This window comes from Pongo pygmaeus, chromosome 17 (assembly GCF_028885625.2).
Source record: "Pongo pygmaeus isolate AG05252 chromosome 17, NHGRI_mPonPyg2-v2.0_pri, whole genome shotgun sequence".
In the NCBI taxonomy this organism is placed as follows: Eukaryota; Metazoa; Chordata; class Mammalia; order Primates; family Hominidae; genus Pongo; species Pongo pygmaeus.
Genome location: NC_072390.2, coordinates 70,193,317 through 70,211,201, shown reverse-complemented (window position 1 = coordinate 70,211,201; position 17,885 = coordinate 70,193,317). Strand labels below are relative to the sequence as shown.

The 17,885-nt window shown below is 36.3% G+C and overlaps 1 protein-coding gene across 50 annotated transcripts in view; it reads left to right on the top strand.

Moving 5' to 3' along the window:
- Window positions 1-17,885, top strand: part of TCF4 (transcription factor 4) — a 366,378-nt gene that overhangs the window by 304,678 nt on the left and 43,815 nt on the right. For all 50 annotated transcript variants that reach the window (XM_054461452.2, XM_054461458.2, XM_063653718.1 and 47 more), the window contains 3 exons: window positions 5,492-5,597; window positions 9,387-9,520; window positions 15,215-15,347. In XM_054461452.2, coding sequence (XP_054317427.1) covers window positions 5,492-5,597; window positions 9,387-9,520; window positions 15,215-15,347 — 373 coding nt within the window. The remainder of the gene's footprint in view (window positions 1-5,491; window positions 5,598-9,386; window positions 9,521-15,214; window positions 15,348-17,885) is intronic.

Genomic DNA, 17,885 nt, shown 5'->3' with positions numbered 1-17,885 from the left:
GTGTCTTCTGAGTACATCTTCTCCTTGCTTTATGGATTAGTTAGCAATGTCTTTATCTTGGTCACATAGGACAATTACAGGGTCCATATTATCTCTTCTGAATATGGATGTATCACTGCACTGGAACCATTCATTTTTCTTACTGAGACCTGTGTCCTTCAAAAAATATTAAGAGTTGAGGGTCCAACCCAGCTTCTTGAGTAGTAAGCTAATCACCTACAAGTATATTTCCCCAGTAGATGCTGAGAGAAGCATCAAAGTACGTGGGTAGTTCTGTGGACATCAGTGGCACTCAGTAAACTCTTGGCATTTGAGTGTTTAACTGTCACAGTTGAGGATATTTGTGAACTCTCCCAAGGCCTGAGTCACTGAATGAGCCCAGCCAATACTTGGGCGTCTGTGGCTCAATTCTGCTTTGCTGTTTTCTGCTTTCCATGAAACATACAGTAACTCTCTTGAAGGGTCTGAAAGCCTCAATTACAATGTTTCAGTGATTCTGAACTGATTTTTCTTTGGAAAGTATATATGCAGATGGTACTTGCAGAATCACCAAGGGGTAGTAACGTGGAGGAGTGGTAAAGGTCTACTGGACAATCAGGTGGCTACCACCCAACCACACATGGTGATGTGATATGAAGCCACTTTTCTTTATTCCCTCAGATTTAAGGTTTCCCCTTCAGGAAGCAGGTTACTTAACAAGTACTTGATTTCACCATAACATGCATTATGACATTTTCTTTTTTTCTTTTTTCTTTCTTTTTTTTTTTTTTTTTGAGATGGAATCTCGCCCTGTCGCCCAGGCTGGAGTGCAATGGCACAATCTCAGCTCACTGCAACCTCCGTCTCCCAGGTTCAAGCGATTCTCCTGCCTCAGCCTCCTGAGTAGCTGGGATTACAGGTGCATGCCACCACACCCGGCTAATTTTTGGTATCTTTAGTGGAGATGGGGTTTCACTATGTTGGCCAGGCTGGTCTCAAACTCCTGACCTCATGATCCGCCCACCTCAACCTCCCAAAGTGCTGGGATTACACGCATGAGCCACCGTTCCTGGCCAACATTTTATTTTCTTAAAAGGTCATTATCAGACGCCACAAGACTATTTCTGTAAACTATGACCCAAGTATAGCCTCATGTTAATAGCTTAAAATAGGTTTTCTTTACCTTTTTTGCCCTTTAAAAGCAAGGAATTATTTTTTGATGGAAAGAACATAGACTTTGATGATCAGTTCACATCCTTGCTTTACCCCTTGAAAAATGTGTAACCTGGAAAGACAGCTTAACATTCCTGAGTCACATTTGTCCAGATAATACAAACAATGGCAACAAGACTTCAGCACTAATGTCTGATGTTTTTTGTATGATTAATCTGTGCCAGGTTCCATTCTAGTTTCTTTACACACATTATACCATCTAATTCTCACAAGAACTTTGCATAGCAGGCATTGTCATTTCCACTTTACAGGCAGGAATCTGAAGACTAGAGTTAAAAGTAACTGGTCCAAGATTGCCTAGTTAATAAATGGTGGAATTTGCAGTCAGACCCAAGCTGGTTTGGGCCAATACACTTGACCTTCTTATGATACATCAGCCTTGTGAAATAGGACAGATACTATTAATAATATCCACCTTGTGTGATCATTATGAAGGTTAGATATAATGTATGTGGAACTCCTGCCACCAAAGTTGTTCCACAAGAGGCCCTAAACAAATGAGTAATCATTATTACTTTAAAATGTCCGTAAGTGAAACTGATATGCCAAGACCAGTAAAAATGAGAGCTTCATAAGGAAAAGAGTAGGAGGCATATCTTTGTTTCATTTTGTTTGTTGGTTTCTGTGCTTGCTTGTTATTCTTTTCTGTTAGGCACAGGTTTTATTTGGAATAAATTAAATTGTTTTTTCTTTGATGAGTGCAGAAATAATAGTTGGAAACATTGAATGAAACAGCTAATGTACCATAGTAATACTTTTCGGATTACAAAAAAAAAAAATTAAATCTGTAAAATGAAAACTTTTTTTTTACTTTTGTCAGTTCAAGGTTCAGTGTTATCTAGAGAGTTTTGTTAAACTCAGGATTTCTATATGGATGATTGTCTGCTAAATTCAGGATTATAAGAGAAGAGATAATGGCACTAACTTTGCATATTAAATATACTGTGTTACTAGTTTTCCATGAAGTTTTTACTCAACAAATAGGTTACTAAAAGAGCTGTGACCTATGAGTTTCACCAAGTCTTTCCATTTCCAATTCGGCAACAAAAGTTTCACACTTCTTTAGTTACTCTTGTGGGAGGAATCAGAATGCCAACAGTCACCTTGATCTAAGCGTATTATTGGAGAAAAATTCAAGGATAGATATTTGTTTCTCGTTAGATTTTCCTCATATTTCATCATTGGGGTCACTCTAGTACATGGTACTAGAATTTGGGATTTTTATTTCATTTTAGATTGGACTGATTTTCTGGTGTTAGTCATTAAAAATAATTCCAACTCTTTGAAGAGATCTGGGGTGTTTGTTATTATTCTGTTGATTAAATGAAGCTATTTTATTTAACAATTGTGTTGTTAAACTTTCTATATACTTAGAATAATAATACTAAAAACTGAATGGGTATGAGCTTTTCTTATTGAATTTAATGTCAATATTAAACACCTTATTGAAACCCATACTTTGAAAGCTTGATTGAGAAATTGGCAAAAGAGTTGACTGAAGTAAAAATAATGAAGCAGTTCACTGGTCATCCCAGTTATGAAAGATTAAACCATTAGAGATAAACTGAACTGTGAATATTATGATCATGGTGTTTTCATAAATACCATCTATGTCTCTGCCACCATTCTAAAAAAAAGTACCCCATGAAACGGTGAAAAATAAGAGTAATGTTTCTGTGACCACTTCATTATTGAGTTTTCTTATATTTGAAATGTGGGAGGTTGAACTAAAATTTGTTGGTTCCCTTCTTTCAAAAAGTATAGTTATATGTGATATTTATTTATTTATATAAACAAAAATATAGAGATCTTACCTTGAAAATAACTTTTGAGGTAAAATGATAAAGTATCTAAATGGAAGATGAATAACATTGTACCTGATTTGTAAATTATGATATAAAGAAAATGTATAAAATATATAGAAATTGTCTGTATAAAAAACTATAAACAGTGGTCCATTGCCTATTAACAAAGAGTTTTATCTTATCTAAAAAGTCTTCAACTGGCTAAAACAGCAGAAAAATAGAAATTACATAGTATAATATATCCTAAAAACATTTCAATTCCATAGATACTCTTCTCCATGCAGCCAATATTTATGAATTTGGAGTAAGTGACCTACTCTTAGATATTTGAGCTTGATTATAATTCACAGTCAAAGTAGCCTCCTTGTAAATAACCAAAATTAACCAAAGATTTTTCCTTATCTTCCAAAAGCGATGCCTAAGGATAAACCTTATTAGGTGTCATCAAATTGTGTTGACATAATGATATATATGTTTAAGGATAATGTAATAGAATATGTAATTAAAATTAAAGTATATATGAAAAGAATTGATTTTAATTGTTTTAAAACATAAGATGATTTAATAATATGGGTCGGAGATCCTTTTTAGTTTTATAAGAAATATATTGATTTCTGAAATTTGGGGATATTCCATAGTACACTTAGCTTATGTTAATACTGAGGCCAGATTGCTGTCAGGCTAATAGCATGTAGATATATTATAGTCACACTACAATCATTCTGTCAGTTTTCAGTTTCCCTTTTTCCTGTGATGTTTCTTTCATCTTGTTAGGTTATTCTCAAGACCTTCTCTAAATACCTTTAGTAGTAATTCACAAACTCTTTGTTAGTTAATAGTTCTCAAGAAAATTCTGAGATGTGGTTGACAGAACTTAGATTGTTGGTTTGTTTTTGGATTCCTAGCCAAAGTTTTATTCTTTGTTTCTTAAAAATACTCAAAAAAGTTTTTTTCCTTTTTGTAAGCCCTCTGGAAATAGAAGCAAATCACTGTTTATACCTTTAAAATGTGATGAAAATCACAAAATAAAGTCCAATGAAATATAGGGCTTATATCCATTAGTGCCTTAAGAAAAATCCCTGTTTTCTGAAGTGCAAGTGGGCTTTTCTGGTTTGTTTTTGTTTTGTTAAAGCTCCAGGACCTCCCAATTTTCAAGGGCACTTTGGGGCATGTGTAGCATTTATTTGATGTATGGATGTAGATGCATATTTTCCCACATCTGTCTCTGTGGACCTATCCTTTGTGAAATCCTAAACCTTGTATTAATGCTTAGTTTATGATTCATGGTGTTCTGAGAGCAATTATATAATTTTTCTCGGGGTGTTTATTCGATGCGCACTGTAAAAAAAAAATGAGAGTTATTTTTTGGTAACCCTGCACTTGCCTTTTTATTGGTGAATTTCTTTTCCTTTTACTGTGACCTGTGAATATCACTGTAGGCTCACTGCCAATTTTGTGAGCCGCTGCCTGCTTCAAAATGGAGGCAGGAAGGTATCCATTTTCATCAAGAGGATGACAGTGTTTCAGTCTTTCTGACCATCTGGAGAGAGGAACTTTGAGAGCAAAAGAAAATGGGGATTAAAAAAAAATTATATTTAGCAGAAAAGGCAAGGGGGAAAACCAATTAAAGTTAAACTGTACCTTATGAATTTGTGCTTTTCTACTATGCTGTCCTGTTTAAAAAAAAAATAAACAGGAAAATACACAGGCTATTTTTATAAAGAATTGGTTTCCCAAGTCTCATGAGTATTAGTAAATGAATGTAAGTAAATTAGGTTTTTGGCACACTTTTTAAGTTTATTGTACACACAAATATAATAAGTATGAAAAAGGAGGGCTCCCTCCTCCCGCTTCCTATGCACACGCTGATTGTTGGTGGTCTTATGTAGATCCAGGCTTTTAATGGCCTTTTTTATGCATCTCTGCAAAAAGCTGACACTATGGGAATTTAATATTCTAAGATATATTTATCACTTTCTGTGGTTTGGATAGTTCATTTGTGTTCTCTCTCTCTCCCCCCTCCCTACCTCCTCTCTGTAAAAGTGAAAATTTTAATTGAAAGGTAGAGTTTTTACTCTACCCTTTGAAAGAGATTTGATGCATGTCTTTCTGTTTTTACCTTTTTCACATGCTCATGGGCCATCTGTGTTTAGAAGAAAAAGAAAGAAGTGCTTAGACTCACAGGATTACCCTATGGGCATTATACAGTGTATTTACAACTAGACATGGTTTACATCGACTGGAATGTAACACACCTGATTATTTTCTATTCGCACAAATACGCCGAGCTTTTGTTTCGTTTTGTTTTGTTTGTTTTAGTATGTTCAGAAAGGGCACTGTTTCTAGGGTTTGTTCAGATTTAAACTGGAAAGGGTAGAAATGTAGCACTTTCTGCCTACTTCTTATATAAGAATGGAGCTTGAGCTGCTGTGGTCAATGCAAAAAGCAAAACTCAGTTGGTTCTTTCTCCTCAGGTCTATGCTCCATCAGCAAGCACTGCCGACTACAATAGGGACTCGCCAGGCTATCCTTCCTCCAAACCAGCAACCAGCACTTTCCCTAGCTCCTTCTTCATGCAAGGTAAGATGCTGCTGCTTCTGAGGGAAAGGCCACTGGATAGCATTTTCCTGGGTCACTTAATGTCACAGATGGGGCAGAAGAAATGGAATAGTAGGCAAGTGTAGAATTTTTCAAGTCATGCTCTTCTTAGTAATTGAATTCCTTAAAAGTTGATGTATTAATTAAAACTGTACTAAGCTTTTCTTTACAGTTAAACCCCTTTAAGCAGTAATGGGTTAAGATTAGATTGATCTGCTTCACTTAGAGCCGATGCTCCTGATGGTCTTCCACGCATGACCAACCATTTCAGCATCTTCACCATCGCCAAGACGATGTAGCTGTTTGTTTAGAAGTGGTTCAGCTCCATGTATGTTTTTAACATCCTGGATTTGGCCAACTGGGAACAAATTGGCCTAATGTATAACCTTATGTAAAATTTTCATCCACTTACTAATTTGTAGGTAAGAACAAGGGTCCAAGATGAAGTAACCTACCACAGACTGGAATATTACATGGTGAAAGCTCTGTCCCAACATAGTAACTGGTTTAGGATAAAAGACCCAACTTTTGGGGGAGAAGACAAATATAGAAAATTATGGAATTGTCCAGTATGTTTAAATACATGGATGTGTGCCCCCACCCTGAGCTTGTAGTCTTGTTACTGATAGCGTATACCTTTCTGCTGCTCAAAAAAGACCAAGATGTGGCTGAGTGTGGTGGCTCACGCCTGTAATCCCAACACTTTGGGAGGCCAAGGCGGGCAGATCACAAGGTCAGGAGATCGAGACCATCCTGGCCAATATGGTGAAACCCTGTCTCTACTAAAAATACAAAAAATTAGCTAGGCATGGTGGCGGGCACCTGTAGTCCCAGCTACTCGGGAGGCTGAGGCAGGAGAATGGCGTGAACCCAGGAGGCGGAGCTTGCAGTGAGCCGAGATTGCGCCAGCCTGGGCGACAGAGCGAGACTCTGTCTCAAAATAAATAAATAAACAAACAAATAAATAAATAAAAATTTTAAAAAGACCAAGATGTTTGAAATGACAGCAGCTACTTCAAGAATGAACCACTTGGAGGATGCTCCTAAGGGCTCCATCCTGATATGTGCGTGGCACTTATTTTCTAATGTAATTATCTTATTACCAAGTTAATGCCCTGAATTTAGATGTGGAATTTACCAAAAACCCCTGTGTGCAAAATGTTAACTCTTTTTGCCCAGCTGTGAAAACCTTACTTGTATAAGCCTTGTCTATGGGCTATGGGCCATGGGGTTTCTTTCTTTATGCATCTCTAGGAGGGGCCATGTCACAGGAAGGGGAGCACATTTGGGGCAAAGTGTACCAGGGAAGCAGCCTGATTATAGTGGACACACTCAAAATCATTCTCATTAAAAGATACTAATCTTCCTTCCCTTCAGTGTGTTAGCTCTTTTAGTTTGTTAGTTCACATGTGAAATTCCATGGAAATCTATAAAATTGGATGGAATGGCTCTGTTAGGAATAGAGAGAATTTGTTCCATGCATAATAGAGCTCGTGTGTCAGAAGTCCTTTAACTTTGTGACCCATCCTAGGTGTAACTCTCAAAGGGACACAGCAGGCTATGTCACCTGGGTGCGTTTTGTGCCATGACAAAAAGCTAATCACCTTCAGTTATAAATAGTAGCTACCTCAGCATCAGTCCCCTGTTTTGTGAGCAGTGGGAGATATTGTCCTACAGGTGCTTACAGAGATTGGCAACTCAAGGATCCATCACTCAAAAGAGATTTTGATTGAAAACGTTGACGGAAGAATATATTTTTTCTATCTGCCCAGGAAAGTAGCTTTCTGGAAGGGTGCACATTGCAGGGGAGGCCAGGTGGATTATATCAGTAGGTTCCTTTCCCTAGCAGACCACACAAAATATGGGGAACAAATTTGTTTCTCTGCATGTACATACCTGAGAAGCAAAAAAAAAAAAAAAAAAAAAAAAAAAAATTGGGTTGACATTTATCATGAGCACAATTAATTTGCACACGTCTAATTCTATTCTTTCAAAACAACATTATGCCAAGATCATGGGATGTGATAAATATTAATTTACTGTGAAAAGCAAAATTTATGTAAAATATGTATTTTTATAAGTCTGCATCAAGCAGAGTGCTCTGTGTTAACAGTCCTATATGCATTGCCACCCAGTGTATCACATTGTCAGGAGACTCTTGTTTAGTGATATATGTTTTCAATTTATTTGTCATATGTGCCATCTATTTAAAATGTTGAACTTCATATTTGAATTTAAGGTGGCATTTAAACCTCTGTAATCTAAGGACTAAAGCTCGAGTACGTGAATGGTAACTTTTAAAAAATCATGTGTTTTCACATGATGGCCACAGAAACAGTTGCATCACGGTCCTGTTCCACATCAGCTTCCCTTCAGTAGAGGAGTACTTGGTGCCCTGAGAATTCAAGATTTGAAGGAATATGCAATTAAGGTGAAAGATATTCAGAAACTGTCTGGGGCATATTGTAAACTCACTACTGTGGCCTCTTATTTTTAACTTCAATTTCCATCTTCTGGTTAAAACTCTGATGTTGTCAAAATCACAGACATGATTTTGCTTGCATGGTTCTTAAAGAGAGGAATCTACAAACTATTCCCCCCAATCTGAAATGAGTCCAGTTCCAAAATTCTAACTTCTGGATTTAAGAACTTGATGAAAAAGAGCTTCACGAAATACAGTGTCAGATTTAACTTTTCTATTGCCTAACTTTTTAATAGGCCTTTACTAAATAAAATGTTATGGTGAAAATAATCTTATTTTCAAGGAAGCAATATCTGCTATACATTTAACAGCCAGCTGATGGCCTGGTGTATACCTAGTACTCAATACTTTTTGTTAAACTATTGAAAAAAAGAAAAAATGAATGAATTTAGTAGTAATGTAGATCATCTTTTCCCTTAGGCTTGGGAAACCAAACCTAAACAATAGCAATCATTAATAATAACCTGTAGGCCAATAGGCCCAGAGAATGAAAAAATCTGTAGGGATGTTTTCAATAAGGGTGTTAACAAAAGGTTAACCTTATATTGAAAGATACTTTATATAATTTTAAACCTCTATAATTCATAAATCATCTTATAAAATCCAGAGACTCTCAAAAATATCTGTAATATAATAACTACCTAGGGCATGTTTGTACCCTTTGGATTGCTACTGAAGGTTTAAGATAGCTATATACCTATACACCAAAAAATAAAAATAAAATATCCTAAAAACTATGTATTTGAGATTCATCTTCTCTACATGCCATAATATAATTATAATTCCAACTTTAATTCTGTTTATTGTATATGTTAAAAATAAAATTAAACATTTTCAATCTGAGATTGTTTAAAATTAATACTTCTTTACATGCTTTTAAAACTTGTTAACTTTGTAATTTCTCAAGTACTTTTCACCCCAAAGTTTAGGAACAATTTAACTTTTTAGTTGGTTTTCATAGAAAAAAGGGTTAGAAGACTTCTAAGAAATGTTTCTTTTAGCAGTAATTACCTTGCTGACTTGACATAATTCATGGTAGAAATATACTCTGTTGTTCTTTTACAGTTGAATTTTTAGCAAGAACACTTTAACTTTTTTAAGTGTTTATATTTGTTTGACAATATAGAGCCACTTGGGAAGAAATGATGACTGTCTTCTGATGTAATCAGCTAACCAACACAAAGATGAATAACACAACAGGCAGTCATTTTCAAGTATATGAAAAAACCCTATTCTATAAGGCAAGGCTGAATGCCTCAGAAAGTCATGGTTCTCTTTGTCCTTTACAGATGGCCATCACAGCAGTGACCCTTGGAGCTCCTCCAGTGGGATGAATCAGCCTGGCTATGCAGGAATGTTGGGCAACTCTTCTCATATTCCACAGTCCAGCAGCTACTGTAGCCTGCATCCACATGAACGTTTGGTAAGGCAGACATACACGGTACTGGGAATGTCACAGCTAGTTGATTAAACCTTGTCCTCTGTCTTTCCATGCATGTACACAAGGACTCTGCAAATAAGTGCAAAAATGGCACACACCATTATTCTTTAGTTGTGTTGTTTCTGTGATCAAAGACATAACAGGTTCAAATCACCTTTGTAAATCCTTCCAGATTCTCTCTGTCATTGTTCTTTTGTTTATTGTGTTTTGCTCTGTGCCTTCTTTCTCACAATGTCAGCTTCCTTGGGTACATAAATAGATACTTATTTAAGTTGTAGAATCTTAACATGGTGGTTCCTGGTCATTTTTTTTTTTTTTTTGTAGTTTCAAAAGATGTACTGCAGAGGGCAGAGTGATGGTCAGTAGGTTATATGCATCACCCAGGAGCATTTCATTTCCCCTTGACTGGCTTATGTCAGCTTTGGCCTGTTGTGATGTATCCAAAAGAAGGAGTTTATATTTTCTGTAGACTTCCATCAGTAAGAGAAACCATGAGGTTTCTACATAGATCAGATTCCCATTTTTTAGTATTTTAACTTTAATTCCCATCCTGGCCTGCCACTCATACTGTGTTTTGCATCACTCCAGGTGAAAACTGGTGGGCTCTAGAATGTTAGGTCTTTCATTACTAAACATTTCCACTCTGTCCCTCACCTACATTCATCTATCATTGTATGTCTCTTTATCCTGGAGGAAACAACTCAACTGACTTTCTTCTAGCCTTAAATATCACCACAGCCCAGAATCCACTGTTGAACTTAAGTCTGTCATTAAAGGGAGGAAAGAGCCTAGATCTTGAGTGAGATTTGGGATGCAGATAAGATGAAATTTGAATCCCTTGTGCAAGAACATAGCTTAAACAATATGTGAACCTCAAATCCTACGAATGCGAAAGCATATGGGAAATCCAGTGATCCCAGGTGATAGTTATATCACTACTCTTCGTCTTGCATTTGCCCCTTTTTCTTCTTCTCATATCTACACTTAGATTTCTTTCTCTGTTCTGATAAAGGAAGTCATTCTGGATTCTTGTGGTCTTTGCTCTCTTTTGCTCAACCAGTACAGATAAGAAACAGGATCTGATATCCTACTCCAATAATCAAAAAAATTCCAGAAGTTAAGATTTCTGATATCCTTGAAAATCCGTATTTAGTTGGTCCTAGTGGTGGAGATGCTAAGTAGTCAATTAGCGTATACATTCCTGAGAGGCAGACAGTGGAAATGGAATTGGCCTTTTTGTATCATCTCCCAAGATTGAATGTGTAAATCACAAATTATCTCACATTTCAGCACATTTCCAGTAAATAGCAGATGACTTATTTTCAAATTTTCTCTTTACCCACCTCCTGTTTGGAGATATTAGAGTGAAAGCTTAGAGAAATATCAACTATACCAACTATTATTATGCTAGAATTCATTTTGGCTAAAATTTTCATTTCTCCACCATCATTTTCCACTTCTCTGGGAACTCATGGTCAAAACTGTATGTGTCCTATGAGCAAGGAAAGTTTTGATTACAAATAAAAGTTTTAGGCACTATACCAGCATGTTGGAATTTCAGTTCTTTTAAGAGTTGCCCATTTGACATTAATTTTTCTTCCCTTCTGTGTTTCTTTCTTCCTTCTCCTATCATGCTCGAGAGTTTTGAATTAGGCGATTTGATTTTATCCTAGTCCAGTTCACTGCATGGGAAGTAGCTTTAAAATGTGCTTCCATGCACAAAAAGTATAATTTCAAAATGGAAACCAACTATATTCCTTTTAGAAAAAGTTTTACAGAACCAAAACAATATTATCAACTAGAGAGAAAAGATCATTTTGAAGTAGTAACCCAGTAGGCTATATCAGAAGCCATATTTGCAATGCTATTTACCTATCACGAAATACAGGATTTTCATTTTTCATCTGAACAGTTAACAGATTTCAGAGAGTAGGGTTTTTGTTTTAAAGGAGACATGAATAAGCTATCTTGTAATGCATACTAATGAATTTTCCCACTGTTAGTGAAACTATTGAATTATTATATCTAGTTGTCATTGTACTTTCAGTATTTAACCATCTGAAAATCTTTTACTGAAGTGACTTAGAAGAACCTGACACTGACAATACTTTGAATATACAGTAGCAGTTGGTGTCCTTTCAGTTGAAAACAATGGTAATTCCTTATAATTTTATTCTTAGCATCTGGCTAGCCCCATACTGAACAAAGGGATAGTTTAAGAAAAAGCTAAGCGCTGTTCCTGGATTATTTGGGGTATAATTTGGCCAAGTTGATATTATCTCTAAAGATAAAACATTTTAAAAACATCATTGCCTTCATCACTTTATGCCATGTTATAACAGAATGTGTAATTATAAAGCTTAAGATGCACATATTTCAGTAGCGACTGTCAAGTTACCGATGTTTAGTCTTTAAATCCCCTTTACAGTTTTAGCCTGTCCAACAGAATCCCACAGCTAATCATTACTGTGTTACACATACCCACACAAAATCACTCAGATGAATGGAGTTTGCGGTTAAAGTTTGGAATGGGTTGTTGTAGATGATTTTACGTTTGGAATGACTTGGCAGGGTTCTTTTAAAGAACAGGATAGAGTCCTCACTGTCTGGCATGATTTAGGCATGATCTTTGCACTACAGGGCGAAACAGTCCTAGGAGTCTGGAATTTTCCTTTAAAGGAAGTTCTGTTGTCTTTTATTTTTTTGTAACATAAACCCTTACTTCAGTAATTCTGAACTGATGGCAGTTTTTCCCTTCAGGGAACGTTTGGCGGTGTCTGGGGACATTTTCATTGTTACAACTAGGGGCTAGATGCTACTGGAATCCAGTGCGTAGAGGCTAGGGGTGCTGGTAAACATGACGTCATGTACGGGAGAGCAAAGAATTATCCGGCACAAAAGATCAGTAGTGCTAAGTTTGTGAAATCCTGCCCAAACCCAAAGCATGATTTTATTCTTATTTATGTGCACCAGTTATTATATTTTTCCAATCTTTGAATTATCAACCAGTATATCACTAATGGAAACGTTTCCAACAGTTACTCTGTTAATAGACACGAAATACACGACTCTTGGGCATCGTAAGTTAAAATGAACGAATAGTGGGCATGTAAAGCCTCACACTTTGTCACACTCCTCATGTCCTTTGTAGCAAGCAGGAAAGACAGTAATAGCTGGAGTAAGAGACTAAGAGGACCTCTTATAGTTGATCCCTAAATCCTCTAAAAGAGACATTATTCTCTGTGGTGTATTTATTACATCTCTGAATGACAGTAGTTTTCAAGATAGTTTTTAATGTAAAATAATCTAATTATAAATCTCATTAGTTTATTTCAGCATCTAATTTTCTATGAGTCTCTAAAAATAACTGATTTACATGGATTCCATTGGTTTGCCCCTTTATAATCTATGGGGATTAATTTTTCCTTTTATTCTGTGAACTCAGCATTAACCCTTTGTCAAATCCCAAATTACTGCCCATTTTACATAAAGTTCAAAGGGCCCAAAGATTCTCACCGATGCAATTATCTGTTTTGTTTCATCTTCTGATTATTATAGTTAGTTAAATATTTATAATTCTTTTCCTCTTTTTTTGATTTTTGCACATTTCGGACTGATTTGCAGTTCGTCTGTTCTTCAGAAATTCCACATGGAATAGGACTGTGTAGAAGTGAAGTTAAACTTAGTCATCTCTTTTTTTGTTCTTTTTTCCACATTCTGTTTCTTTTCCTCCATTTTGTTACAGTGTTTACCTCTATAGCAGAAATAGCTCTATCCCTGCTAAGCTTTCAGATTAGCTGTACTATGGAATGGGCCCACTATATTTTTCATTGGAGAAAATTCCATGGACTACCTTGGATATTCATTAGGTGGCAAGTAGAAATGAGTTTAACAGGTGGCCTAAGGAATTTTGGGGTCAAGGAAAGAAAGAGGTCCATGGAATTTAAAAATTTGAAAGGCATTCTCAGGAACTTGGAAAGATTTAAAGGCATCATCTCAACTTTTTTACGGAAGTCTTTTAAGTTGGGCTGTTTTGGTCATCCAGAGGTAGTATTTTCAAAAACATTCATGCGTCATTGAAAATCCTACCTCTAATACGTAGTTTCATTTCCTTAGACTAGTTGGCTCTCAAATAAGTTATACTTCAATCCTATTATTAATTCTAACTGATACCTATTATTAATTCTAACTGATATTATTAATTCTAACTAATTCAGTTATTAAATTCTAACTGATAACCAATTGTTCATTGAGCATGTAGTATAATTATGTGTTCAGTAGTTAGCCACAAGTTGTGGGATGCAGAACTATAAGCTCTATTCCTTTAAAGAGTTTACAATACAGGTGAAAATACATTAGAAAGAGCAAGAAATGAAAGGCCAAATATAATTAAGCGTTAAAGACAATAATGCAGAATGTAAGTGCATTAGGGACCTAGAGAGAAGAGATGGTGGAAGAGTTGGAGGTAGTCAGGAACTCTTCAAGAAAGAGGTAGAATTCAAGATGGATCTCACAGAGTAAATAGGGCAATACTCAAGAGACTATGGTTTCATTCTTCGTGAGCAAATGCTTGGGTTTTAAATAATCAGCATCATATTCAATCTCTAATTTTGAAATAAACAATTTTAACATCATTTCCAATAATGATATAATAAAGACTTATAGTCCATTAACATATTGCATATGAAGAAAAAGTGTATTTTAGCTTTAATACATTGCCTTAACATAACACATTCAAATGCCTATGAGAATAACTTTTGAAGCCGCTTTTTATCTTGAAAATAGCTCAGCACGTTTTTGTAAATTACTATGTCCATTTTGGTGATCTGTTCATTCCCAAGCAGATGGGTGGATTGCAACTAATTTGCCACCTTACAGGCACTGTGGCATACCCAAGAAACATAGCTTATTTGGAAAACTAATATAATGATTAAACTCAAAGCAGAGTCTTAAACCAAGTGATTCTGTAAAGATGTTGTTCTTTCATTGCCAGCTACATGAGGATTGCTTGTAGGCGGGGCATGGAAAGAAAGGACTCAAACCAAAATAAGTCATGTGGTCCTAATTTAATTCAGTATAGTCAATGGTTACATATTGATGAGTAAGAGAGATATTTAACCATTAGTGCTTTTTAAATTTTTTATTTACTAAATTTTATTGTTGCTGGGGTTCAAAAAAATAATTCAATTTGGGAGGAAGAAGATTTGAGACTGGTTAGTCTTTGCCATTTAGTTTCAAGAAGGTCAAGATGAAATGTAATATAAGCCCTGTGGATCATAATGTTGTTTTATTCATTATATAGTGGAATCTTTTTCACTTGATCAATAGGCCACACAAAAAAATTAATAGTAGAGTGGTCTTTTATGTTGCCGAAACCCTGGAGATGATTTTAAGCAGTAATCTGTAGATTTCGAGATTGTGATCATTTCTCAATGTCCCTCGTTGCCATTATATTCCTCCACAGTTGATGCAAACCCAAGCTAACTATGTTTCTGTATAACTTATTATTTGAAAAATGAAAGCTGTCAGATCTAAGCAAGATATATTCTTGGCTATTTTGAAATTCTAAAAGCTGTCTCCATTGTAAAATAGAGAGTTGTGAGAAAAGTATTTGAAAATAACTCACTAAATACCTTATGATTAAATATGGCCACCTTTTTCTGCTTCTTGCTATAGAGCTATCCATCACACTCATCAGCAGACATCAATTCCAGTCTTCCTCCGATGTCCACTTTCCATCGTAGTGGCACAAACCATTACAGCACCTCTTCCTGTACGCCTCCTGCCAACGGGACAGACAGTATAATGGGTGAGTCACAGAAATGCCAATTCTGATACCGACAGTCGGTGTCAGGGTTTAATCATCAAGGATCTCTTTTTCCCTTTCATAACTGAATAGCAATTAGGCGATAAATATTAGTCACATAACAGAATGAACACACAAATGCACCAAACAGAAGTAAAATCACTGGCTTGAGCATAACCATATTTTTCATCACAAGACACTGAAATTTAGCTACGTTCTACATTGCAAGTCATTAGATTGAACAAGGGTTCAAACAGACCAAAACTATCTTGTTCCTCACATTCAAAAAGAGTGAACAAAGTCATAAGATGAGCCATCAGAGACTAGTGAGCTACAAAGCAGAATAGCTCTTAATGGTAGTTATTGACCACTTCCCAAAATTCCAGTCATTGTGCTAGGCTTTTATCCATGATGTGCCACTGTCTTCCGAGGACTGGTTAATGTGAAATTCTCAGGTGACTGCTAATAACTACATGAGGTTAATCTCCTGGAGAATGTGACACTGTGGAGTCCCTCAGAGGGGAAGAAGTATTTGTTCACTTATGAGAGAGGAGCTGCCTGGGCATCAGTTGGCCAGAAATTATTTGCTGCTTTTTTAAATTAATTAATTAATTTATTTTTACCAAGGACATTTACTAATGAGTTAAGGTCCAAGAAGAATGCAGCTCCCATGAACTGAGCCATCATCCTCTCATTTCTTGTGATGTTCACTGTAGTCTTTTCCGTAGGTGGTTCCCCAGTCAGCATTCCCACTTTGAGGAATGAACTGCGCTGGATGTCCAGCTGCCCTTGGAGGGAAGAGGTGGAGTTGGTGGGGAGATAGCTACCTGCTTCTCAACCAGCTTTGACACCTTGTCATTCAGATGAGCAGCACAGCTTAGTGCACCAGGGTCTTATTAAAACCTCAGACTTCTCAGGTGGTCACTTTCTGTGGTTATAGCTCAAACTAACTCCTTGCTTGGCCTGAATGTCACCGTCAGGGCGTCGGTGGGGAGAATACTCAGTGTATGTCTTTGAGAGAAGATTGCGCAACAGAATAATGCTGCTGTTGAGTCCTCTTAGCTCTTTGCACTTGTTTTCTTTAGAGAGTGTGTAGAATTTGGGGAAGTGGTGTGAATCACTTATGTAGGAAAGTTTTTGATGATGGAGGAGAGATGTGTTTTGAAATGTTGGAAATATAATTTCTGCCTCAATAATGCCCTCCCTGCTTATTCAATAATATATCTCACTCACACTTGAGATGAGCTATCTTGCAGCCTCTCCACTCCGCTATCCTGTCTAAGAAGCAAATGGAGGAGAGAGTTTCCATTTTTTTTAACTTTTCCTAACCAAGCTTCTACAAATATGTTGCATCAGTTTGACCTTGGAGAGCTACAGACAGAGGTCACATGGGGAAGTTTGTTAGCTATCAATGCAGTTTTGGCAGATTTGAAAAACAAGAAGAAAGAAAGCAGTGCAGAACTGAAAGAGTGAGAAAAGCATATTTCACTTCAGTGTGGTTTGACAAATGGAAAGCCCCTTTCTGCAGTCATGAGGTCTGGTTATAAAGAAAGATGACCGGTCATTCATCCTTTTACAAGACAGATTTCCTGTCTACTTGTGGTTTGAGTAATTTTCTTTTTTAGGAAGGTATGAAGGTGGAGCAGAACCTTGAGTTGAGGAAAACATACTTAGGCTGTGTTTGAAAAAAAAGTTTTTCTGATTGATTTGCAAAACAGTCCTCTTGAGAGAGAGGCACTATGACTTGGAAGGGACATATCAGGAAATAGGGTGGTTATCTCCATGAGCTGTAGACAGCTTAGCCACAGCTGTCAGTGGGAATGAGTTTTGCTTGGTTTTAGCTGGTCATCTTCATTAGTTTGTGGATGAACAGGAGAATCTACTCGTTGGTCTAGCCAGAGTGGAGCAATAGGTGAGTTCTATATGCTGAGAACAGACTTAACTTGTTAAAAACCATAGGGCCTTATTTAAGGGTCTTGACAATAATAAAGGAGCTATAATTTAAAAACAAAAGTATGAGATTTTTAGAACCTAGAAAAGGGCTTTTTATAAATTTATTTCGTACATTAGTTTACAATAATGGATGCACTTGTCAAAATCCACTAGCAGAATGAGAAAAAGATGCGTAATCTTTCAGGAAATAGGTAGACATGGTAATTCAGCATTTTGGCAGAGCAAACCCTTATTAGTATGCATAAATACAGATATTACTTTAAGGTTACTTTAAGGGAGAACATTCTAGAATGTTTTTCTTTAAAATAATATGTTCACCAATTGCGTACGTGAAAATGCAGATGAAAATTTAAGCATAATAAGCCTTAATATTGCGTGATGTCTGAGTGGCCCATGTTTTTTCACACTTAAGTTCTCTTAGGCTTTGGTTTGATTTTTCGAGTGTTGGAAGTCAGTGATGGCAGCGTGTCTGTATAACAAGAAGAGAAGCTTTCTCTTCTGATGTTAGTGATACTTCCCTAACAAACAGTATAGATTAATAGGATACATCTGCAGACTTTTGAAAATATTTGGCATATACTCACTCAT